General features: G+C 43.3%; 1 protein-coding gene across 3 annotated transcripts in view; it reads left to right on the forward strand.

The window, feature by feature from the left end:
- Positions 1-25,431, forward strand: part of scfd2 (sec1 family domain containing 2) — a 364,834-nt gene that overhangs the window by 331,781 nt on the left and 7,622 nt on the right. The window contains exons 7-8 of one of the 3 annotated variants that reach the window (XM_067987541.1): positions 18,005-18,139; positions 22,119-22,238. In XM_067987541.1, coding sequence (XP_067843642.1) covers positions 18,005-18,139; positions 22,119-22,238 — 255 coding nt within the window. Of the gene's footprint in view, positions 1-18,004; positions 18,140-22,118; positions 22,239-25,431 lie in introns of those variants that run through there. The other 2 variants (XM_067987552.1, XM_067987562.1) reach the window with 2 other exon arrangements.

Consider the following 25,431-nt stretch of genomic DNA (forward strand, 5'->3'; position numbering starts at 1 on the left):
TGACCTTATGATGGAGGGAAGGTCATTGATGAAGCAGCTGAAGATGGTTGGGCCTAGGACAGTGCCCTGAGGAACTCCTGCAGCAATGTCCTGGGGCTGAGATGATTGGCCTCCAACAACCACTACCATCTTCCTTTGTGCGAGGTATGACTCGAGCCACTGAAGAGTTTTCCCCCTGATTCTCATTGATTTCAATTTTACTCGGGCTCCTTAATGCCACATTTGGTCAAATGCTGCCTTGATATCAAGGGCAATCACTCTCACCTCACCTCTGGAATTCAGCTCTTTTGTCGATGTTTGGATCAAGGCTGTAATGAGGTCTGGAGCCGAGTGGTCCTGGCGGAACCCAAACTGAGCATCGATGAGCAGGTTATTGGTGAGTAAGTGCCGCTTGATAGCACTGTCAACAACTCCTTCTATCACTTTGCTGATGATTGAGAGTAGACTGATGGGACAGTAATTGGTCGGATTGGATTTGTCCTGCTTTTTGTGGACAGGGCATACCTGGGCAATTTTCCACCTTGTCAGATAGACGCCAGTGTTGTAGCTGGAACAGCTTGGCTAGAGGCACGGCTAGTTCTGGAGCACAAGTCTTCAGCACTACAGCCGGGATGTTGTCGGGGCCCATAGCCTTTGCTGTATCCAGTGCACTCAGCCGTTTCTTGATATCTCATGGAGTGAATCGAAATGGCTGAAGACTGGCTTCTTTGTTGGTGAAGATATCAGGAGGAGGCCGAGATGGATCATCCACTCGGCACTTCTGGCTGAAGATGGTTGCAAGGCTTCATCCTCGTCTTTTGCACTCACGTGCTGGACTCCGCCATCACTGAGGATGGGGATGTTCACGGAATCTCCTCCTCAATTGTTTAATTGTCCACCACCATTCACGACTGGATGTGGCAGGACTGCATAGCTTTGACCTAATATGTTGGTTGTGGGATCGCTTAGCTCTGTCTATAGCATGCAGCTTCTGCTGTTTGGCATGCATGTAGTCCTGTGTTGTAGCTTCACCAGGTTGGCACCTCATTTTTAAGAATGCCTGGTGCTGCTCCTGGCATGCTCATCTACATTCCTCATTGAATCAGGGTTGATCCCTTGGTTTGTTGGTGATGGTAGAGTGAGGGATATGCCAGGCCATGAGGTTACAGATTGTGGTGGAATACAGTTCTGCTGCTGCTGATGGCTCACAGCACCTCATGGATGCTCAGTTTTGAGCTGCTCGATCAGTTCCAAATCTATCCCATTTAGCACGGTGGTAGTGCCATACAACACGTTGGATGACCATAAGACCATAAGAGATAGGAGCAGGAGTAGACCATTCGGCCCCTCGAGCCTGCTCCACCGTTTAATGAGATCATGACTGATCTGATTTTTACCTCAACTCCACTTTCCCGCCCTTTCCCCATATCCTTTGACTCCCTTGCTGATCAAAAATGTGTCTAACTCAGCCTTGAATGTATTCAATGACTCAGCCTCCACAGCTTTTTGGGGTAAAGAATTCCAAAGATTCACGACCCTCTGGGAGAAGAAATTCCTCCTCATTTCCGTCTTAAACGGGCGACCCCTTATTCTGAGACTATGCCCCCTAGTTTTAGATTTCCCCAAGAGAGGTAACATCCTCTCAGCATCTACCCTATCGAGTCCCCTCAGAATCTTGTATGTTTCAATAAGATCTCCTCTCATTCTTCTAAACTCGAATGAGTATAGACCCAACCTGTTCAATCTTTCCTCATAAGACAACCCTTCCATACCCAGAATCAATCTAGTTAAACTTCTCTGAACTGCCTCCAATGCAAGTATGTCCTTCCTTAAATAAGGGCACCAGAACTGTACGCAATACTCCAGGTGTGGTCTCATCAGCACCCTGTACAGTTGTCGAATGACTTCCCTGCTTTTATACTCCATCCCCCTAGAAATTAAGGCCCATATTCCATTTGCCTTCCGGATTACCTGCTGCACCTCTATGTTGACTTTTTGTGTTTCATGTACGAGGACACCCAGATCCCTCTGTATCGCAGCATTTTGTAGTATTTCTCCATTCAAATAATATTTTGCTTTTTTATTTTTCCTCCCAAAGTGGATAACTTCACATTTTCCCACATTATGTTCCATCTGCCAAATTTTTGCCCATTCGCTTAACCTGTCGATATCCATTTGTAGACACTTTGTGTCCTCATCGCAACTTGCTTTTCCACCTGTCTTTGTATCATCAGCAAATTTGGCCACAATACACTCTGTTCCTTCATCCAAGTCATTGATATATATAGTAAATAGTTGAGGCCCCAGCACTGATCCCTGCGGAACCCCACTAGTTACAGATTGATTTTGAAAATTACCCTTTTATCCCAACTCTTTGTTTTCTGTTAGTTAGCCAATCCTCTATCCATGCCAGTATATTACCCCTAACACCATGAGCTCTTATCTTGTGCAGTAATCTTTTATGTGGCACCTTATCGAATGCCTTTTGGAAATCCAAATATACTGCATCCATTGGTTCCCCTTTATCCACACTGCATGTTACTTCCTCAAAGAACTCTAATAAATTTGTCAGACATGATTTAATAAGAACATAAGGACATAAGAAATAGGAGCAGGAGTAGGCCAATCGGCCCCTCAAGCCTGCTCCGCCATTCAATAAGATCATGGCTGATCTGATCCTAATCTCAAATCTAAATTCATGTCCAATTTCCTGCCCGCTCCCCGTAACCCCTAATTCCCTTTACTTCTAGGAAACTGTCGATTTCTGTTTTAAATTTATTTAATGATGTAGCTTCCACAGCTTCCTGGGACAGCAAATTCCACAGACCTACTACCCTCTGAGTGAAGAAATTTCTCCTCATCTCAGTTTTGAAAGAGCAGCCCCTTATTCTAAGATTATGCCCCCTCGTTCTAGTTTCACCCATCCTTGGGAACATCCTTACCGCATCCACCCGATCAAGCCCCTTCACAATCTTATATGTTTCAATAAGATCGCCTCTCATTCTTCTGAACTCCAATGAGTAGAGTCCCAATCTACTCAACCTCTCCTCATATGTCCACCCCCTCATCCCCGGGATGAGGGGGTGGCTTTTCTTAAGTGTGGAGACCAAAACTGTATGCAGTATTCCAGGTGCGGTCTCACCAATACCTTATATAACTGCAGCAATACCTCCCTGTTTTTATATTCTATCCCCCGAGCAATAAAAGCCAACATTCTGTGTTGGCCTTCTTGATCACCTGCTGCACCTGCATACTAACTTTTTGATCTTCTTGCACTAGGACCCCCAGATCCCTTTGTACTGCAGTACTTTCCAGTTTCTTGCCTTTACGATAATAACTTGCTCTCTGATTTTTCCTGCCAAAGTGCATAACCTCACATTTTCCAATATTGTACTGCATCTGCCAAATCTCCACCCACTCACCCAGCCTGTCTATATCCCCCTGTAGGTTTTTTATGTCCTCCTCACTCTCCACTTTCCCTCCCATCTTTGTATCATCTGCAAACTTTGATACGTTACACTCGGTCCCCTCCTCCAAATCATTAATATAGATTGTAAAGAGTTGGGGACCCAGCACCGACCCCTGCGGAACACCACTGGCCACTGGTTGCCAGTCCGAGAATGAACCATTTATCCCTACTCTCTGCTTCCTGTTAGATAACCAATCCTCCACCCATGCCAGAATATTACCCCCAATCCAGTGATTCTTTATCTTGAGCAATAATCTTTTATGTGGCACCTTGTCGAATGCCTTCTGGAAGTCTAAATAAACTACGTCCACTGGTTCCCCTTTATCCACCCTGTCCGTTATGTCCTCAAAGAACTCAAGCAAATTTATCAGACATGACTTCCCCTTCGTAAAGCCATGCTGACTTTGTCCTATTAAATTATGTTTATCCAAATGTTCCGCTACTGTCTCCTTAATAATAGATTCCAAAATTTTACCCACCACAGATGTTAGGCTAACTGGTCTACAATTTCCAGCCTTCTGCCTACTACCCTTTTTAAATAAGGGTGTTACATTGGCAGTTTTCCAATCTGCCGGGACTTTTGCCGAATACAGAGAATTTTGGAAAATTATTACCAAAGCATCCACAATCCCTACTGCCACTTCCCTCAAGACCCACGGATGTAAGCCATCAGGTCCAGGGGATTTATCCGCCTTGAGTCCCATTATTTTACTGAGTACCAATTCCTTAGTGATTTTAATCGTATTTAGCTCCTCCCCCACTAGAGCCCCCTGTTTGTCCAGTGTTGGGATATTCTTAGTGTCCTCTACCGTAAAGACTGAAACAAAATATTTGTTCAGCATTTTTGCCATTTCCATGTTTCCCACCATTAATTTCCCAGTCTCATCCTCTAAGGGACCTACGTTTGCCTTAGCCACCCTTTTTCTTTTTATATAACTGTAGAAACTCTTGCTATCTGTTTTTATATTTTTCGCTAATTTATTTTCATAATCTATCTTCCCTTTCTTAATCAATCCTTTAGTTACTTTTTGCTGTCTTTTGAAGACTTCCCAATCTTCTATCCTCCCACTAAGTTTGGCTACCTTATATGTCCTTGTTTTTAGTCGGGTACTGTCCTTAATTTCTTTACTTAGCCACGGATGGCTGTCATTTCTTTTACACCCTTTTTTCCTCAGTGGAATATATTTTTTTTGAAAGTTGTAAAATAACTCCTTGAATGAACACCACTGCTCATGTACCGTCTTACCCTTTAATCTATTTTCCCAGTCCACTTTAATCAATTCCGCTCTCATACCATCATAGTCTCCTTTATTCAAGCTCAGTACGCTTGTTTGTGAACCAACCTTCTCACCCTCTAATTGGATATGGAATGTAACCATGTTATGGTCACTCATTCCAAGGGGATCCTTAACTAGGACATTATTAATTAATCCTGGCTCATTACACAGGACCAGGTCCAAGGTTGCTTGCCCCCTTGTAGGATCAGTTACATACTGCTCAAGAAATCCATCCCTAATACACTCAATAAACTCTTCCTCAAGGCTACCCTGCCCAATTTGATTTGTCCAGTTAATATGATAGTTAAAATCCCCCATAATTATAGCTGTTCCCTTATTACATGCCCCAACTATTTCCTGATTAATACTTCTTCCAGCAGAGTTGCAACTATTAGGAGGCCTATATACCAAGCCCACTAGTGTTTTTTTCCCCTTATTATTCCTCATCGCTACCCAAACTGTTTCATTATCCTGATCCTTTGTCCCAATATCATTTCTCTGTATTACAGTGATTCCTTCCTTTATTAACATAGCCACCCCACCTCCCCTTCCTTCCTGCCTGTCTTTCCTGATTGTTAAATACCCTGGCATATTTAATTCCCAGTCGTTGTCACCCTGCAGCCATGTTTCTGTAATGGCCACAAGATCATACCCATACGTAGTTATTTGTGCCGTTAACTCGTCCATTTTGTTACGAATGCTACGTGCATTCAGATAAAGAACTTTCAAATATGTTTTGTGACACTTAGTTCCTGCTTTTTCCTTTTTTAACACTTTACCTTTTACTCCATACCTTCTGTCCCTTCCTGACACGCTTTCCTCTGTCTCCCTGCTCAGGTTCCCAACCCCCTGCCACAGCTTTGATGCTGGGTTAATCGCCTTACGCCTTCTAGTTTTTATTTTATCTGTCGTGCCTAAAGTACACTTTCTTTCCGCTGCTCTACGCTTTTCCCTTTCACTTGTTCTTGAACAACTGTTTGTACTATTTGTATTGTAGATTTCCCCTGGGTCTTCCCCTCTCTTGCTGCTCTCAATTTTATTCCCTTCTGACTCCCCGCTCAGGTTCCCATCCCCCTGCCACTCTAGTTTAAACCTTCCCCAACAGCACTAGCAAACACCCCCGCGAGGACATTGGTCCCGGTCCTGCTCGGGTGTAACCTGTCACGCTTGTACAGGTCCCACCTTCCCCAGAACCGGTCCCAATGTCCCAGGAATCTAAATCCCTCCCTCCTACACCATCCCTGCAGCCACGCATTCATCCTGTCTATTCTCCTGTTCCTATACTCACTAGCACGTGGCACCCGTAGTAATCCTGAGATCACTACCTTTGAAGTCCTGCTTTTTAATTTATCTCCTAACTCCTTAAATTCACCTTGCAGGACCTCATCCCTTTTTTTACCTATGTTGTTGGTACCAATATGGACCACGACTACTGGCTGTTCACCCTCCCCCTCCAGAATGCCCTGCAGCCGCTCCGTGACATCCTTGACCCTAGCACCAGGGAGGCAACATACCATCCTGGAGTCACGTTTGCGGCCGCAGAAACGCCTATCTGTTCCCCTTACAATTGAATCCCCTATCACTATAGCCCTGCCACTCTTCTTCCTCCCCTCCTGTGCAGCAGAGCCACCCGTGGTGCCCCAAACCTGGCTCTTGCTGCATTCCCCTGATAAGCCATCTCCCCCAACAGTATCTAAAGCAGAATATCTGTTTGAGAGGGAGATGGCCCCAGGGGACTCCTGCTCTATCTGCCTAGTCCTTTTACTCTGCCTGGCGGTCACCCATTTCCTTTCTGCCTGCGTAATCTTTACCTGCGGTGTGACCACCTCACTGAACGTGCTATCCACGATAGTCTCAGCATCGCGGATGCTCCACAGTGAGTCCACCCGCAGCTCCAGCTCCGAAAGACAGTTAGCCAGTAGCTGCAGCTGGACACACTTCCTGCACACATGGTCGCCAGGGACACTGGTAGTGTCCATGACTTCCCACATAGTGCAGGAGGAGCATATCACAGGTGCGAGGTCTGCTGCCATGATTTGCCTTAGACTCTCAGACTCTCCTCCCACTCTAGGTCTCTCCTTTTATACTGTGCTCACCTCTCGGACTCTCCTGCCTCACCTGTGACGTCACACAGTCGTTGTCTCTTGTTGCAGGTCTGCTGCTGCTTTTTATTCCCCAATCTCAGTCTTCTACTCTCAGGTTCACTGCCGCTCTGGGGAAAAAGTTAGGAAAAGCAAGGCAAAGCAGCACCTCCTTCCCCCAACTCCCACACGTACCAAACTCTCCGTTCACACTGTGTTGTTCGAACTGACAGGCCCCTGTATTTCTACAGTTTGTGACTCAGATGAGTCAGGCCTGCCCCACCTTCAAGTACCACTTTAATCTAGCTAACCAATTAACTTGCTACAGCAGCTCTCTCTGCTGAAGCCTGACAGAAACTTAAAAATTTAAACTTTAAAATTGAACTTAAACAGTTAATAGCAATTGAACTTAAACAGTTGAAAGCAATATGCACTAGATTTTAAAGAGATTAACCCTTAAACTCCCACAAGCGATTAACCCTTAAACTCCCACACGTACCAAACTCTCAGTTCACACTGTGTATCCGCACACCGTGCTGTTCGCACTGACAGGCCCCTGTATTTCTACCTTTTCCCCTTCATAAAACCATGTTGACTTGACTCTCCTTGATTGTATTATGAGTCTCCAAATGTCCTGCTACTACTTCCTTAATAATGGCTTCTAGCATTTTCCCAATGACAGATGTTAGGCTAACTGGTCTATAGTTTCCTGCTTTCTGTCTCACTCTCTTGAATAGGGATGTTACGTTTGCGGTTTTCCAGTCCGCTGGGACCTTTCCAGAATCTAGTGAATTCTGGAAGATTACAATCAATGCATCCACTATCTCTGTAACCACTTCCTTTAAGACCCTCGGATGCAAGCCATCAGGTCCAGGGGACTTGTCAGCCTTTAGACCCATTAGTTTACCTAGTACTTTTTCTCTAGTGATAGTGATTGTTTTAAGTTCCTCCCTCCCCTTTGCCCCTTGGGATTTTCTACTATTATTGGTATATTATTAGTGTCTTCTACTGTGAAGACAGATACAAAATGTCTGTTCAATTCCTCTCCCATTTCCTTGTTTTCCATTATTACTTCGCCAATCTCATCCTGGAAGGGACCAATGTTTACTTTAGCTACCCTCTTCCTTTTTATATACTTGTAGAAGCTTTTACTGTCAGTTTTTATATTGCTTGCTAGTTTACTCTCATAATTTATTTTCTCCCTCTTTATTATTCATTGTCATCCTTTGCTGGTTTTTAAAGTTTTCCCAATCTTCGGGCTTACCAGTAATCTTTGCCATGTTGTATGCTTTTTCTTTTAACCTGATACCATCCTTGACTTCCTTAGTTAGCCATGGTTGGTTCACCTTTTTTGTGGAGTCTTTCCTCCTCACGGATATATTTTTGTTGTGAGTCATAAATTATCTTATTAAATGTTTGCAACTGCTTATCCACCATCATACCAACTAATCTGCTTACCCAGTCCACTTTAGCCAATTCCGCCCTCATTCCTTTATAATTGCCCCTATTTAAGTTTAATACAGTAGTTTCAGACCCAAGATCCTCGCTCTCAAACTATAAGTGAAATTCTATCATGTTATGATCGTTACCCATTACCAGGTCCAAAATGGCCTGTTCCCTGGTTGGTTCCCCGACGTATTGGTCTAAGAAACTGTCCCTAATACAGTCTATGAACTCCTCCTCAGGGCTATTTTTGCCAATTTGATTTGTCCAATCGATGTGAAAGTTAAAGTCGCCCATGATTACCTTTTTTACAAGCCCCCCTTATTTCCTGATTAATATTTTGCCCTACAGTGTAGCTACTGTTGGGGGGCCTATATACTGCTCCCACCAGTGATTTCTTTCCCTTGCTATTTCTTACCGCCACCCAAATTGATTCGACATCTTGATCTTTCTGAGCCAAGATCATTTCTCACTATTATACCAATTTCATCCTTTATTAACAGAGCCACCCCACCACCTTTACCTTTTTTCCTTTCCTTCCGAAATATTAAATAACCCTGAATATTTAGCTCCCAACCTTGGTCACCTTGCAACCACGTCTCTGTAATGCCCACGAGATCATACCCATTTGTTTCTATTTGTGCCGTCAATTCATCTATCTTATTACGAATGCTGCGCACATTCAGATAAAGAACCTTTAACTTTGACTTTTTACCATTCTTTCCTACCCCGGCCTCATTTGCTAGTGCACTCTTATGCTTGTACGCTCTGTCCCTTCCTGACACACCCTGTTTATCATTACCCCCATCACTTTCCTGTACTACTTCCTTGTCTTTTCTCTTTATCAATCTAAACTTTGCCCCACCTGAGCCCTCCCCACCTCTATTTAGTTTAAAGCCCTCTATACCGCCCTAGGTATTCAGTTTGCCAGAACACTGGTCCCAGCATGGTTCAGGTGAAGCCTGTCCCAACGGAACAGCTCCCTCTTTCCCCAGTACTGGTGCCAGTGCCCCATGAATTGAAACCCACTTCTCCCACACCAATCTTTGAGCTATGCATTCATCTCTCTGATATGATTTACCCTGTGCCAATTTGCTTGTGGCTCAGGTAATAATGCGGAGATTATCACCTTTGTGGTTCTGCTTTTTAATTTAGCCCCTAGCTGCTCAAACTCCCTCAGCAGAACCTCTTTCTTAGTCCTACCTATGTCACTGGTATCTACGTGGACCATAACAACTGGATCCTCCCCCTTCCACTCCAAGTTTCTCTCCAGCCCTGCGCAAATGTCCTTCACCCTGGCACCGGGTAGGCAACACAGCCTTCGGGACTCTCACTCTTGGCTGCAGAGAACAGTGTCTATCCCTCTAACTATACTGTCACCTACTACAACCACATTCCTTTTTACTACCCCCCCACCCCGCCACTTGAATGGCCCCCTGAACCACAGTGCCGTGGCCAGTTTGCTCATCCTCCCTGCAGTCCCTGCACTCGTCCACAAGGGCTGCAAGAACCTTGTATCTATTGGACAAGTGCAGGGGCTGAGGCTCCTGCAGTGCTATCTCCTGGATCCCCATACCTGCCTCACTCACAGTCACACCCTCCTGTCCCTGACCACGTTCCAATTCTACAGTATTTAGTCTAATGGGCATGACTGCCTCCTGGATCAAAGTGTCCAGGTAACTTTCTCCCTCCCTGATGCATCGCAATGTCTGCAGCTCGTACTCCAGCTCCTCAACTCAGAGCCGAAGTTCTTCGAGCTGCAGACACTTACCGCAGATGTAGTTGCCCTGGACAAAACTGTCCAGTAGCTCCCACATATTGCAGCTGCAACACATCTCCTACCCTGTCATAACTATTTTATTTATTTAATTGATTACTACAATGCCAATCAAATTATTTTTAGGTTGAACCAAGTACTAGCCTTGTTTAATTTATTAAATTAAGTTTAGTTTTTTTTTGAGGATCGTGTCCCCAGTGTGAAGACAGGACTTCGCCTCCACAAGGTCGGTGCGGTGGTCATTCCTATCAATACTGTCATGGACAGATGCATCTGCGACAGTTAGATTGGTCAGGACGAGGTCAAGTAGGTTTTTCCCTCGTCTTGGTTCTCTCACCACCTGCCGCTGGCCCAGTCAGGCAACTATGTCCTTCAGGACTCGGTCAGTCGTGGTGCTACCGAGCCACATTCGGTAATGGACATTGAAGTCCCCCACCCAGAATACATTCTGTGCCCTTGCTACCCTCCGTGCATCCTCCAAGTGGTGCTCAACACGGACGAGGACTGATTCATCAGCTGAGGGAGGGCGGTAGGTGGTAATCAGCAGGAGGTTTCCTTGCCCATGTTTGACCTGATGCCATGAGATTTCATAGGGTCCGGAGTCAATGTTGAAGATTCCCAGGGCCACTCCCTCCTGACTGTATATCACTGTACCGCCACCTCTGATGGGTCTGTCCTGCCGGTGGGACAGGACATACCCAGGGATGGTGAGGGAGGAGTCTGGGTGTTGGCTGAAAGGTATGATTCTGTGAGGCTGTTGCTTGACTAGTCTGTGAGACAGCTCTCCCAATTTTAGCACAAGCCCCCAGATGTTAGTGAGGAGGACTTTGCAGGGTCGACTGGGCTTGGTTTGCCTTTGCCTTTGCCTTTGTCGTGTCCGGTGCCTAGTGGTCCACTGCTGGGTGGTCCATCCAGTTTTATTCTTATTCTGACTTTTTGTAGCAGGATTGTACAACTGAGTGGCTTGCTAGGCCATTTCAGAGGGCAGTTAAGAATCAACCACATTGCTGTGGGTCTGGAGTCACATATAGGCCAGACCGGGTAAGGACGGCAGGTTTCCTTCCTAAAGGACATTAGTGAACCAGATGGGTTTTTACGACAATTGGGTAGTTTCATGGTCACCATTACTGATACTAGCTTTTTATTCCAGATTTTTTAAAATTTAATTAACTGAAATTAAATTCCCCAGGTGGGATTTGAACTCATGTCTCCGAATTATTAGTCCAGGCCTCTGGATTACTCGTCCAGTAACATAACCACTATGCTACTGTACCTGTAGGAGTAGAGTATTGGTTCCCATGAAGCCTTGGAGGCCTGAGGTGACTCTTATCTCAGTGAAGCTGTTGTCCCAGAGGAAGCAGCTTCTGGCAGTCTTTGTCTTGCAGTGGCAAGGAGTGCTGGGCCCATGTCTGAAGTTCTCTTGCACAGGTATTGAAGGGAACCTTGAGGAAGCAGGCTCTCTCTGAAGAGACAGTGACGTTTGCAACTACTTTTTGTAGCCCATTGGTGTTGGGCACAGGCTCAGAAATGCTACTGAGACCGAATAGTCACAATCAGTTCTTGGAAGCCCTGTGAAGGTGTCTTGTTCAAAAACAACAATAACTTACATTTATATAGTGCCTTTAACATAATAAAACGTTCCAAGGCGCTTCAAAGGAGCGCTATCAAACAAAATTTGATACAGAAGCACATAAGGAGATATTAGGACAGGTGACCAAAAGCTTGATCAAAGAGGTAGGTTTTAAGGAGCGTCTTAAAGGAAGAAAGAGAGGTATAGAAGCGGAGAGGTTTAGGGATGGAATTGCAGAGCTTTGGGCCTAGGCAGCTGAAGGCACGGCCGCCAATGGTGGAGTGTTTAAAATCGGGGATGCTGAAGAGGCAAGAATTGGAGGAGCGCAGAGATCTTGGAGGGTTGTAGAGCTGGAGGAGGTTACAGAGATAGGGAGGGGCAAGGCCATGAAGGGATTTGAAAACAAAGATGAGAATTTTAAAATGGAGGCATTGCTGGACCGGGAGCCAATGTAGGTCCACGAGCACAGGGGTGATGGGAGAATGAGATTTGGTGCGAGTTAGGATATGAGCAGCAGAGTTTTGGATAAGCTCAAGTTTACGGAGTGTGTAAGGTGGGAGGCCGGCCAGGAGAGCATTAGAATAGTCGAGTCTAGAGGTAACAAAGGCATGGATGAGGGTTTCAGCACCAGATGAGCTGAAGCGGGGCGGAGACAGGGATGTTACGGAGGTGGAAGTAGGTGGTCTTGGTGATGGAGTGGAAATGTGGTCGGAAGCTCATCTCAGGGTCAAATAGGATGTCAAAGTTAAATGGTCTGGTTCAGCCTCAGACAGTGGCCAGCGAGAGAGATGGAGTCGGTGACTAGGGAACGGAGTTTGTGGCGGGGACCAAAGACAATGGCGTCAGTCTTACCAATATTTAGTTGGAGGAAATTTTTGCTCATCCAGCACTGGATGTCGGACAAGCAGTGTGACAAACGAGAGACAGTGGAGGGGTCGAGAGAGGTGGTGGTGAGGTAGAGCTGAGGTTCAAAGCAAATATGACAGTCCTGTTAGCTGCCACTCCAGAAGCCACCAATGTCCTTAAAGGTTCTTCCTGGGGCCTTGATGCCACATAAATCTTTCATGCTGTCACGGTCTCCAGGGTGTTCTGCAGGCTGTAGGGAACTTCTTGTAATGTGTTGCAGATGAGGGTATGAACTCTTCCCACTTGTCTATTATCCCAATCATTTGCGTGGAAACCATCACCACCCTCCGTGGAGAAATGACACTCTCCACCTCTTCCATTCCCAGGTCCTCATGCTCATTAGTGCTCTGTGTTTTACCCTTCCAACTCTCTAACTGCTTCCTCCCAAGTTTGTTTCTCGGCTGCGGTTGGAGTAGGTGAGATGCCACGTCCGAGTTAGTGAGCATGGTTGTGGCTCTGGGTGTGCCAGCAGATTCAGATTTTGAAGTGCCTGGGTGGTACTTTGAGTCTTCCTGCAAGGTACCCCCATGATATGAAAAATATAGAAGCTTGTTTCGCTGTGCACACAGTGATATTCCTCCTTGAAGAAATAACGGCTGAGTGTAAGGGCATTACAATACTTTGAGAAAGCAAATAAAACTGACAGTATCTATGATGAATAATTCTTATCCTTTACCAACCTTCTTTTGCCACCTCACCTCCATCTTGGCCATCTCCCTCAGCCTCTCCTGTCTACCTGCCTTTGATGTCTAATACCTCCTTTTCACGAGGACTCAGCATTTTTAGTGCTGGTGCTCCTTCCCCAGTCACATTTCACTGGTGACAGTTATGAATGAGCTTTTCTTTTGGAGGGAGAGAACACTATGTTAAAGGCATGTGAGTGGCATGGACATTTCTCCCATATGAATGCATGCATCCCAGGATGAGCAGTGCCCCTGAAGACTTCCAGAGAAAGAGTATGAGGTAAGGAGGTCCACAGATGGATCCTGAAATCTGGAGGCCCTTCCAGCTGTTGTTCTCTCTGTCATATTGGCCACTCCTTCCCTCCAAAAACATGTGCCCCTTTAATTGGCTGCAGAATTTTAAACATTGCAGCATTGAATTTCCCTCCCTTGCAGCAGTGGTAAATCTGCATTACCTCTCCAAACCTGCCCTACATAACTAATGAGGGACCCAGGAGGACAAACTGTCTGGTTAGCGGCAGAGTCCACCAACCATCACTAATCTACCAATCAGAGGAAAGTCTAATCCAATGTGTTAAATGACCAGCAAACGTTAAATAGAAAACAGTTAGGTAATATACATCTGCATTATCTCACTGATGCTGTTTTATATCACCCGTTTTCTATTTCGCGGTTTGTTGGTCATTTAACATATTAACTCCCTTTCTGTAATTAGTGTATCTGTTGGTTCTCTCCTTCCCCTTTTTCTCTTATTTTTCCAACCTTAATAAATGCTTGTTTATCTCTTATGCTGCTGAAGGGTATATATCCAAAATGTCACAACCTGTCTTTTCTTTTTACAGATGCTGATTGATGTTTCCAGTATTTGCAGTTTTTCCTTTTTAAGTAACTGCATTTTCTGACATTAAGTCTTTCTGTCACCCGTGCTGTAAATTACACCAGACTTTAAAATCTTTGACAGGCCTGGGTCAGTTGGGTATATTTTCCAATCACTAAGATTGGTGGTGCAGTAATGGAACATTGACTAGAAAATCTGGCTTAGATTATACTATTACATATATATAATAATGCACTAGAAAAGGGAAAAGTGCCAGAAGACTGGTGGACAGCTAATGTTATTCCTGTGTTTAAAAAGGGAGATAGAACAAGTCCAGGGAACGATAGACCAGTTACCTTAACGTCGGTGATAGGAAAGATAATGAAATCTTTACTCAAAGATGTAATAGAAAAACAACTAGAGAAAGAAAATATAATAAAGAATAGTCAGCACGGATTTCAGAAGGGAAAGTTACGCTTGACCAACCTTATTGAATTTTTGAAGAAGTAACAGAAAGAGTAGACAAGGGTAATATAGTAGATGTAATATATTTGGATTTTCAAAAGGTCTTTGATAAGGTACTGCATTGTAGACTCATGATTAAGGTCAGAGCATGTGGAGTCAGGGGACAGGCAGCAGAATGGATAGCAAGCTGGCTACAAAACAGAAAACAGAGAGTAGGGGTTAAGGGTAGCTACTCAGACTGGCAAAAATTGGGAAGTGGTGTACTCCAGGAATCGGTGCTGGGACCATTGTTGTTCACAATTTACATTAACGATTTGGATTCGGGAATCGGAAGTACAATCTCAAAATTTGCGGACAACACCAAATTGGGGGGGTGTAGGTGATACAAAGGAAGAATGTGTCAAAATGCAAGAGGACATTAATAAACTTGCAGAATGAGCGTGTAATTGGCAAATGAATTTCAATACAGATAATTGTGAGGTGATGCATTTTGGTAGGAAGAATAAGGAGGCCGCATACTGTTTGGATAATAAGAGTTTAAACGGGATGGAGGAACAAAGGGATCTAGGGATATAGATTCACAAATCACTAAAAGTAGCGACACAGGTTATTAAGGCCGTAAAAAAGGCAAATCAAGCACTAGGGTTCATTTCTAGTGGGAGAGAATTGAAAAGCAAAGAAGTTATGTTAAACTTGTATAGAACCTTGGTTAGACCACATTTGGAGTATTGTGCACAGTTCAGATCCCCATATTATAGAAAGGATGTAGAGGCATTGGAGAGGGTGCACAAAAGATTCACAAGGATGATACCAGAACTGGGAGGATATTCTTAACAGGAAAGGCTGAACAGGCTGGGGCTCTTTTCTCTAGAAAAGAGAAGGATGACCTGATAGAGGTCTTTAAGATGATAGGGTTTGATAGGGTAGACATGGAGAAAATGTTTCCACTTGTGGGGGAGTCCAAAACTAGCGGTCATAAATACAAAATAGTCGCTAATAAATCCAATAGGGAATTCAGGAGAAACTTCTTTATCTAAAGAGTGGTAAAAATGTGGAACTCGCTACCACAAAGAGTAGTTGAGGCAAATAGCATAGATACATTTAAGGGGAAGCTAGATAAGCACATGAGGGAGAAAGGAAAAAAATGGTATCCTGTTAGGGCTAGATGAAATAGGGAGGGAGGGAGGAGGCTTGTGTGGAGCATAAACACCGGCATAGACCAGTTGGGCCTATTGGCCAGTTTCTGTGCTGTAGCTTCGATGCACTTTAGTGCTAAGAATGATTTTTGAGCAGGCCATTTTGATCAGCCTAAACTGATCTAGCTGAAAAAGAACCAAAGCTTAATTTAAATATTATAATAGAAAGAAGATTCCAGCTTAGCTCCATTGATAGCACACTGCTTCTGAGTCATAAGTTTGTGGGTTCAAGTCCCACCACAGACTTGAGCACATGATCCAGTACTGTGTGATTGATGCATTGTTAGAGGTGCTGTCCTTCGGATGAGATGTTAAATTGAGGCTCTGCTGAGCTGGATGTAAAGGATTCCAACGACTATTTGAAGCTGGGAATTCTGGTATCCTGGTTGGCATTCTTCCCTTAACCAACATCACCAAAAACAGATGATCTGTTCATTCATTCACTTGCTATTTGTAGAGGTTGCTATGTGCAAATTGGCTGCCGGGTTTGCCAATCTAATACCATTACTTCTTAATTATTATTGAATCTGCTTCCACTATCTTTTCAGGCATTCCAAATCATAACAACTCTGCATAAAAAAATGTTTCCTCGTGTTGCCTCTGGTTGTTTTGCCGATCGCCTTAAATCTGTGACCTTTGGTTACTGACCCTTCTGCCATTGGAAGCACTTCTAAGGTTATCCATTGGGTGTCTTGAGGATATGATAATTCACTATATAAATGTAAATTATTTTTTTCAAATATTGTAATGCATTGAAATGAAGTCTAGTGAAACTTTTTCCATCTGGTTAGGAGAGGAGTGGACACTTCTTTCACCCATCAGGAATGGAGCATGAGTGATGAAGTTCTTAAAGGGTTTAAAGCTTTTAAAGTTTTTTGAAACATTCTGCAGTATGTTTTAGTACCAATCTGTTATTAACTTTTGCTGATATTTTTATGAAAAGGTTTTCATTTTCCTTTTTTGGAGTTTTTTTTTCTTAGTAGTATATAACGCTTTTTTGGAACCTAAAGGAGCTAAATATTGTCACCAATTCACCAGAAAGCTAACTATAATCAAAGCATTTCCAAGGCTTCAACAGAACAGGAAGAGCTGAAAAAACTAGGGGAAATGAAAAAGGAGCTCTTACAAGCTGCAGCAATATTTACCCCTACATCATAGTATGTTACAGTAGAGAAGGAAGCCATTCAGCCCATCATGCCTGTGCCTGCTCTTTGAAAGAGCTATCCAATTAGTCCCACTCCCCTGCTCTTTCCCTATAGCCCTGTAAATTTTTTCCCTTCAAGTATTTATCCAATTCTCTTTTGAAAATTATTATTGAATCTGTTTCCACCACCCTTTTAGGCAGTGCATTCCAATACCAACTCTGCATAAAAAAATGTTTCCTCATCTCGCCTCTGGTTCTTTTGCCGATTGCCTTAAATCTGTGTCCTCTGGTTACTGACCCTTCTGCCATTGGAAACAGTTTCTTCTTACTTACTCTATCAAAACCCTTCATGATTTTGAACACCTGTATCAAATCTCCTCTTAACCGTCTCTGTTCTAAGGAGAACAACCCCAGCTTCTCCGATCTCTCCACATAAATGAAGTCCCTTATCCCTGGAATCATTCTAGTAAATCTCTTCTGCACCCTCTCTAAGGCCTTGACATCTTTCCTAAAGTGTGGTGCCCAGAATTGAACACAATACTCCAGCTGAGGCCTAACCAGTGTATCATAAATGGCCGCTTACCTTTAAGTGATCAGAACCCCTATCACTGGACTCAATATCCATCCCATCCATCACCAGTACACTGTGGCTGCAGTATGTACATCAACAACAACAATTTTCTTTTATATAGCACCAATAAAATAGAAAAACACATCACAGAAGCATAATCAGACAAAAATTGACTCCAAACCAAAGAAGGTGATAGGAGAGGTGACTAAAAACTTAGTCAACAAGGTAGGTTTTAAGGAAAGTCTTAAAGGAGGAGAGGCAGAGAGGTTTAGGGAGGGAATCCAGAGTTTGCCAATGGTGGGGCGAAGGGAGTGGGAGATGCACAAGAGGCCAGAGTTCGAGGAATGCAGAGTTCTCTGAGGTTGTAGGGCAGGAGGAGGTTACAGAGATAGGGAGGGGTGACACCAGCAAGGCTGAGGATTGGGAGTCCATTACCCATCTGCATGCTCAGCCAAGGATGCTGCAAGGGAGTCTTAAAAAAAAAAGAGGGATAGAAGTGAAAATACTTAAAAAGGAACTTTGGTCTCATCTTGTAATATAGGTTGATATAAATTTAATTCAAATTATTTTCATGCATTAGTTTCTTAAAGCAAACAGGATTTATTTGAACATTTTCATTCGTGTAGGCAACATATAAACCTTTGGTGAAGCAGGTTTTAGAGGAGATATTTCATCCAGATCGACCTGACACCATGGACATCGAGTACATGTCTGGTGGCTTAACGGAACTGCTCAAAACTGGATTCAGCATGTTCATGAAGGTTAGTTACAGTTAACTAAGGAAGTTGAGAATCACGATTTAAGGACCATTCTTACAATGAAAAGTGGTAAAGTTTTTCACTGACATAATCTGTGGAATAATAATTCATCCATGTTACAGGTATGTCTTCAGAAAAAAATGATAAAAATAAAGTTATATATTTATTTAATTCTGGGGATATGGGCGTTGCTTGTAAGGCTGGCATTTATTGCCCATTACTCGTTACTCTTGAGAAGGTGGTGGTGGCCGCCTTCTTGAACTGCTGTAGTCCTTGTGGTGAAGGTACTCCCACAATGCTGTAAAGTAGGGAGTTCTAGGATTTTGACCCAGAGACGATGAAAGAACGGCGATATATGTCCAAGTCAGGATGGTATGTGACTTAGAGGGGGTCCTGGATGTGATGGTGTTCCCATGTACCTGCTGCACTTGTCCTCTGGGTGGTGGAGGTCGCAGATTTGCGAGGTGCTGTTGAAGAAACCTTGGCAAGTTGCTGCAGTGCATCCTGCTGATAGTACACTGGAGCCACAGTACGTTAATGGTGGACATTTAGGCAAGTGGATGAGGTGCCAATCAAGTAGACCTTTTTGTCCTGGATGGTGTCAAGCTTCTTGAGTGTTGTTGCAGCTGCACCCATTCAGGCAATTGGAGAGTGTTCCATCACACTCCTGACATGTGCCTTGTAGTTGGTGGAGAGATTTTGGAAAGTCAGGAGGTGAGCCACTCACCACAGAATACCCGGCCTCTGACCTGCACTAGTAGCCACGGCATTTATGTGGCTGGTCCAGTTGAGTTTCTTGTCAATTGTGACCTCCCAGGATGTTGATGGCGGGAGACTCGGTGATGGTAATGCCATTGAATGTCATGGGGAGGTGGTGAGGCTATCTCTTGTTAGAGATGGTTATTGCCTGGCACTTGTGTGGTGTGAATATTATTTGCCATTTATCATATATTTTTAATTGTATGGACTGGCAAAAACTGCATCAGAAAAATTCTGCAGCACAAAAGTTACTTTGTGGTCAATATCGGAGGTTCCGAAGGCAAGATTTGAGGCCAGAGTGTTACAGGAACTGAACTGCATAAAGGTTTCCTGAAAAGACCATGTTAGGCTTTCTTGCATGAGTTTATCAGGTGAATAGGAAGAGTCCCAGTGTGTCCTTGAGTTTAAAAAGGGGAAAATCATCCAGGTTTCCACTCTATGTGTGTGGATATCAAGTGAGAAATAGATTGGGCTCAGCCGTGATGCTCCTCAAGGTCAAATTACCTGCAAGCTCTTGCCATCGAGGCTTAACTATGACTAATGGCCTGTTGGCGAAGTATTGAAGGACACTCAGCTCCTGTGCAACCATACCACTGCAAGGAATCAACACTTTCTGGAGAGGAGGAGAGAAATATTAGTCAGAGAAAGGAAAATGTGCACCGACAATATTGCCTCTTCAGTAAGCACAGGCTAGCATTCATCACCAACCACCTGGCAAAATATTAGCAGCTCAGAAACCTGAATTACAGCATCCCCAAATAATCAGAAACAAGTAACAGATTGTACTATGTAAAACTAAACAAACTGCATCATTTGCTCCACAAACTGGTAATGTTTGGGGTCAAGCACTGTGAATGCTTTCTGAACAATTAAGGTTGATAGAATTATTCTTCTCAATCATAATTTCAAAAAAAAAATCACTTTTTCCATTTAGTGTATTACAAATGAAGAAACTAGCATTAGAAATGGGTCATAATTTAGTGCAGCTTTCTATCTTTTCTGTACTCCCAGTCCTGTAATAAACTAGGAGAGCATGAATCAGTTTTAGTGCTGAAGTATTCATATCTGAGTTCCAGACCACACGCACACCAGCCACAGTATAATTTTGCTCAGAAATAATAATTTTCAACCACCTGATCAGCAAAACTGATACGAGTGGACAAATATATATATCATAGAATCTTACTGCACAGAAGGAGGTCATTCGGCCCATCATGCCTGGAATAGAGAGAGATTAAACCAATAGCTACAAGCACCCCCCCCCCCACCCAACCCAAGTATTTATTTGTATTTTTTCCCTTCTGTTTGCCCGCCAAGTTTTTGCAGGAAAAATCTGGATAACCGTGGCATACTGTTTTAAATGTTTCCATCCTTGTAGAAAGGTAAGTTTTTAACATTATTCTCCGTCCTTCTGGAAAAATGCGATTGCAGCTGTGGACCCCAGCCAGTGAGCAGTTTCACATATATCTGAGACTGAAAATTTGGCATCGACCAAGTACATCCTAGTATTCGTCTGATATGGTTCTAAATTTTCCAATCTCAGATACCCATGGGATGAACAAAACAAAATTCTGATTGTGCTTCACCCCATGCACCTGTCCACTGATGGGCCTTCCGCTCTGTGGTGAATCTGGTGATGGTCATAATGGGTAACTGAACCAACAGCAAGGGAGAGAAGGAAACCATCAAAGCACTTTTTTTTAAATAAATAAAATTGCCTTCTTTTATAAAATCAATAATTACTATGGAAGATATATGATGCTTGATGGAAGAGCGAATTATTTTCAGTAACTTTAAAGTAAATTATTTGTCTAAGTATATAATAGCCAACATTCCCCGCCCCACCCCCCACATTTTATATTTATACAGATGATCCTTCAAATTATTCATCCAATTTTTCTATCACCATGTTGTGTACCTTTTCCGTGGAATTCCTGTCTGCTGAATGAATAGCTCTTAACAGTCTAGTTCAGGCTTCCGATGATTTTCCAACCTGAAGTGGTTTACAAAACTAAGTCCAACACAGTTAAGCGGAGGGGAGGATTGATATGCACCATGCTCCAGAATAAGATGGTGGCCTCACAGGTATTGGGCCACTAAATTGCTGGCTTCATTATAAATTGAATTGCTGGTGTAATTGCACTTTGAACAGTTGAACTTAATAGGTGAGTTGTGACTACGTATTTCTGGAATTTAAGTTTTGCATTCCTCACATTGTGTTTAGAAAACCTTTTCTTTTTGGCACTAATAGAAAGATATTTCTGGGCAGACTAATGAAGAGGATTTCCATGCTGTGGGATATTTTTAACATGCTGTGCAAAACAACTTGTCTAACTGTACTGCACCTTCAACTACTGTAGCAGTCCCACCAGAGTGGTATATTTAACGCAAAGGCTACATTTAGCATATTATAACATTGAGCCTTACATAGATTAAGGAAAACTTGGTTTTTAAGATAGCGTAGCAACTGTTTTGCTACAGTTAAAAACATTTTCATTTTTAAAATCAGAATTTTCTCCTGGTTTACATAATGATGCAGTTGTGCATTTTGTTTATGTGACTTTGCAGGAGCTTACGTTAGTACAGTGATTTCTGTTATCATGGTTGTGCATATTAGTATTGTAGAGGTACATAGTTTGTAAGAATGTTATGTTGACAGTGGCCATAGTTATGGGTATGCAGCTGGGCAGCAGTGTGTGGGCTGCCTTGTTTTTTGGGAGGTATTGTTAGGTTCTCACCGGTATTATGGATCCTCAGATGGTAGTGGGTATTCCCATCTTCCCTCTCTATCCTTCCTTCTGTGTACGTTGTTCTCTACATCCCTGGCACAGGGGTCAACAGTCAAATTTTATGGACTTATCCAACATGATCCTGGAGGTATAATAATCATTGTTGCTGATGCTATGGGTCTGACTCAACCGTTTGTCATTTTGTTTTCTATGTTTTAAAAAGAGTAAAATCTATTATCACTTTTATCTGTTTTAACTGCGCATTGTTTTCACTAGGTGTGTTATGATGATCCTCAGTAAACAAAAATATAGCCAAATGTTTAAGCAGTGAATCGGCTAGTCCTGTGTGAGAAATTTCCTTCTAAACCTGTAAAAGTAGAACAAGTATTTTTAATGAAGCACCATGAGTTCTGTCTTGGACATGGCATTGAGGTGTAAAGCGTGTTCTAGATTCGTCTCTGAAATATTATTGTTCCATGTTATTAACCTGACAGGTGAGCCGGCCCCACCCCAGTGACCACCCCCTGCTAATCATATTTCTTGTGGGTGGAGTCACAGCCTCAGAGGTCCGAATGATAAAGGAGTCAGTCTCCGCGCACAAACCCAGCTGCCAGGTAAGTAACGTTTTCACTTAACTGATGTAGTGAGTCAACATTGTACATCTTGTATGTGATTGCTGTTGTTTTAAATGATTGTACCATAAAACTGCAATGTGAATAAAAGTTTATGCTGAGTTAGCCAGGGCCAGGGTATCTGTTACGGTGCTGCAATTGGCTTTGGTGCTGCTGGGCAAGCAAGGGGACAAATCAACAGGATCTGCTCCTGTTTGTCTTCTAGTAACCCCTGTTGAAAGTGTATCAACATTGAGTGAAAATAGGATTGGGATTGACTGTAATGCCCTCCTCAGTAGAACAGCCTGCCCACACTGACTGTCTAGACTCACGAATAAGGAGTGGCTACTTCGGCAAGTTACTGAAGGGCGACTGGTCTCTGTGTAAATTCAGCGAAGAGTAAATGGCTTCAGGATGTCTACATCTGCTAGTACAGTACTTGGGACTGTTTTCTGCCACAGCAAGAAGTAACATTTCTATAGGGCTCCTCAATTACGTAAAGACGTTAGCGCAATTTACAGAGAAGGAAAAGAATGGACACTGAGCATGAGGAAAAAGGAAACAAGTAAGTTGAGGAAGATTTCAAAAACACAGAGGGAGAGGACAAGACAGAGGGATTAAGGTAAGTAGATCCAGAGGGTATGAGTGTAGTGAATGAAAGAGTGGCCACTGATGGTGAAGTGGGGGATCATAATTAAACTGGTATCGGAAGAGAGGGGGTGGGGATATATGACTAGAGGAGAACACTGAGTTCTGGTGGGGCAGAGCCAGGAAGAGATTTGAAAGTAACTAAGACAATCATCATATTTATGGATGATCTTGTTCGGGGAATAACATGTATATGATGAAAGGGATGGCACCAATATTGAAGCACTGGGGTACGTCAGAGGTAACTGTGTTTATTGGGAAATGTAGAAGTAGAACCATGAGCAAACAGTGAGAGAAACAGCCTGCAGAGGAGAGACATTGGAGAAGGATGAAGTGGTCAATGGTGTTGAAGATAATGGAGAATTCGAGGAGCCTGAGGAAAGAGAGTGAGACACAATCACACAGTATTTCATTTCTGACTTTGATAAGTGCAGTCTTAATGCTGCGGGTAGGGCAAAACCAGATTGGAGGGTCTCGAACAAGAAGAGATCGGAGTATAGTTGAAGGGTAACAACACATTCTCGGATATTGGAAAGAAGGGGGAGGATGGTATTTGGAGAGAATGGAGGGGTCTGTCAGTCTGCCACCAGGATAAGGGAACCAATTTAGTAATGTAAATACCCAGAGCCAGCTCACATATGTCAGTCTCCCAAAATCCAAATTGCAGTAACACCAGTTTAATAGTAACCTTAGTCACCTAAATGTAATCTAAAGTAAAGAGATACAAAGGCTGGATATTTAAACTGCGTTGTATTATACTACAACTACAACTACAACTTGCATTTATATAGAAACATAGAAAATAGGAGCAGGAGTAAGCCATTCGACCCTTCGAGCCTGCTCCGCCATTCAATATGATCATGGCTGATCCTCTATCTCAATATCATATTCCCGCGCTCTCCCCAAAACCCCTTGATGCTTTTTGTGTCTAGAAATCTATCTAGCTCCTTCTTAAATATATTCAGCGACTTAGCCTCCACAGCCTTCTGTGGTAGAGAATTCCACAGGTTCACCACCCTCTGAGTGAAGAAATTTCTCCTCATGTCAGTCCTAAATGTCCTACCCCGTATTCTGAGACTGTGACCCCTCGTTCTGGACCCCCCAGCCAGGGGAAACATCCTCCCTGCATCCAGTCTGCCTAGCCCTGTCAGAATTTTATACGTTTCAATAAGATCCCCTCTCATTCTTCTAAACTCGAGTGAATACAGGCCGAGTCGACCCAATCTCTCCTCATACGACAGTCCTGCCATCCCAGGAATCAGTCTGGTGAACCTTTGCTGCACTCCCTCTATGGCAAGTATATCCTTTCTTAGGTAAGGAGACCAAAACTGCACAGAATACTCCAGATGTGGTCTTACCAAAGCCCTGTACAACTGCAGTAAAACATCCTTGCTCCTGTACTCAAATCCTCTTGCAATGAAGGCCAACATACCATTTGCCTTCCTAACTACTTGCTGCACCTGCATGTTTGCTTTCAGTGTCTGGTGTACAAGGACACCCAGGTCCCTTTGTACATCAACATTCCCCAATCTATCACTATTTAAATAATACTCTGCCTTTCTGTTTTTCCTTCCGAAATGGATAACTTCACATTTATCCACATTATACTGCATCTGCCATGTATTTGCCCACTCACTCAACTTGTCTGAGTCGCCTTGAAGCCTCTTTGCATCCTCCTCACAACTCATGATCCCACTAGATTTGTGTCATCAGCAAACTGGGGAATATTACATTTGGTTCCCTAATCGAAATCATTGATATATATTGTGAATAGCTGGGGCCCAAGCACTGATCCCTGCGGCACCCCACTAGTCACTGCTGCCACCCCATTTATTCCTACTCTCTGTTTCCTGTCTGTTAACCAACCTTCAATCCATGCCAGTATATTACTACCAATCCCATGTGCTTTAATTTTGCATACTAATCTCTTATGTGGGACTTTATCAAAGGCCTTCTGAAAATCCAAATAAACCACATCCACTGGTTCTCCCTTATCTATTCTACCAGTTACATCCTCAAAAAATTCCAGTAGGTTTGTCAAACATGATTTCCCTTTCATAAATCCATGTTGACTTTGTCTAATCCCGTTGATATTTTCTAAGTGTCCCGTTATCACATCCTTTATAATAGACTCTAGCATTTTCCCTACTACTGATGTTAGGATAACCGGTCTGTAGTTCCCTATTTTCTCTCGCCCTTCTTTTTTAAATAGTGGAGTTTCATCCAATCTCCTCCAATCTGCAGGAACTGTTCCATAATCTATAGAATTTTGGAAGATGAAGCTAATGCATCCACTATTTCCATGGCTACCTCTTTTAGTACTCTGGGATGCAGATTATCAGGCCTGGGGATTTAATGGCTTTCAGTCCCATTAATTTCTCCAGCACTATTTTTTACTAATACTAATAATTTCCTTTAATTCCTCCTTCTCACTAGTCCCTTGGTTCCCTAGCATTTCTGGGAAGTTATTTGTGTCCTCTTCCGTGAAGATAGAACCAAAGTATTTGTTTAATTGCTCTGCCATTTCCTTGTTCACCATTATAAATTC

Source organism: Heptranchias perlo, chromosome 1, assembly GCF_035084215.1.
Source record: "Heptranchias perlo isolate sHepPer1 chromosome 1, sHepPer1.hap1, whole genome shotgun sequence".
Lineage (NCBI taxonomy): Eukaryota > Metazoa > Chordata > Chondrichthyes > Hexanchiformes > Hexanchidae > Heptranchias > Heptranchias perlo.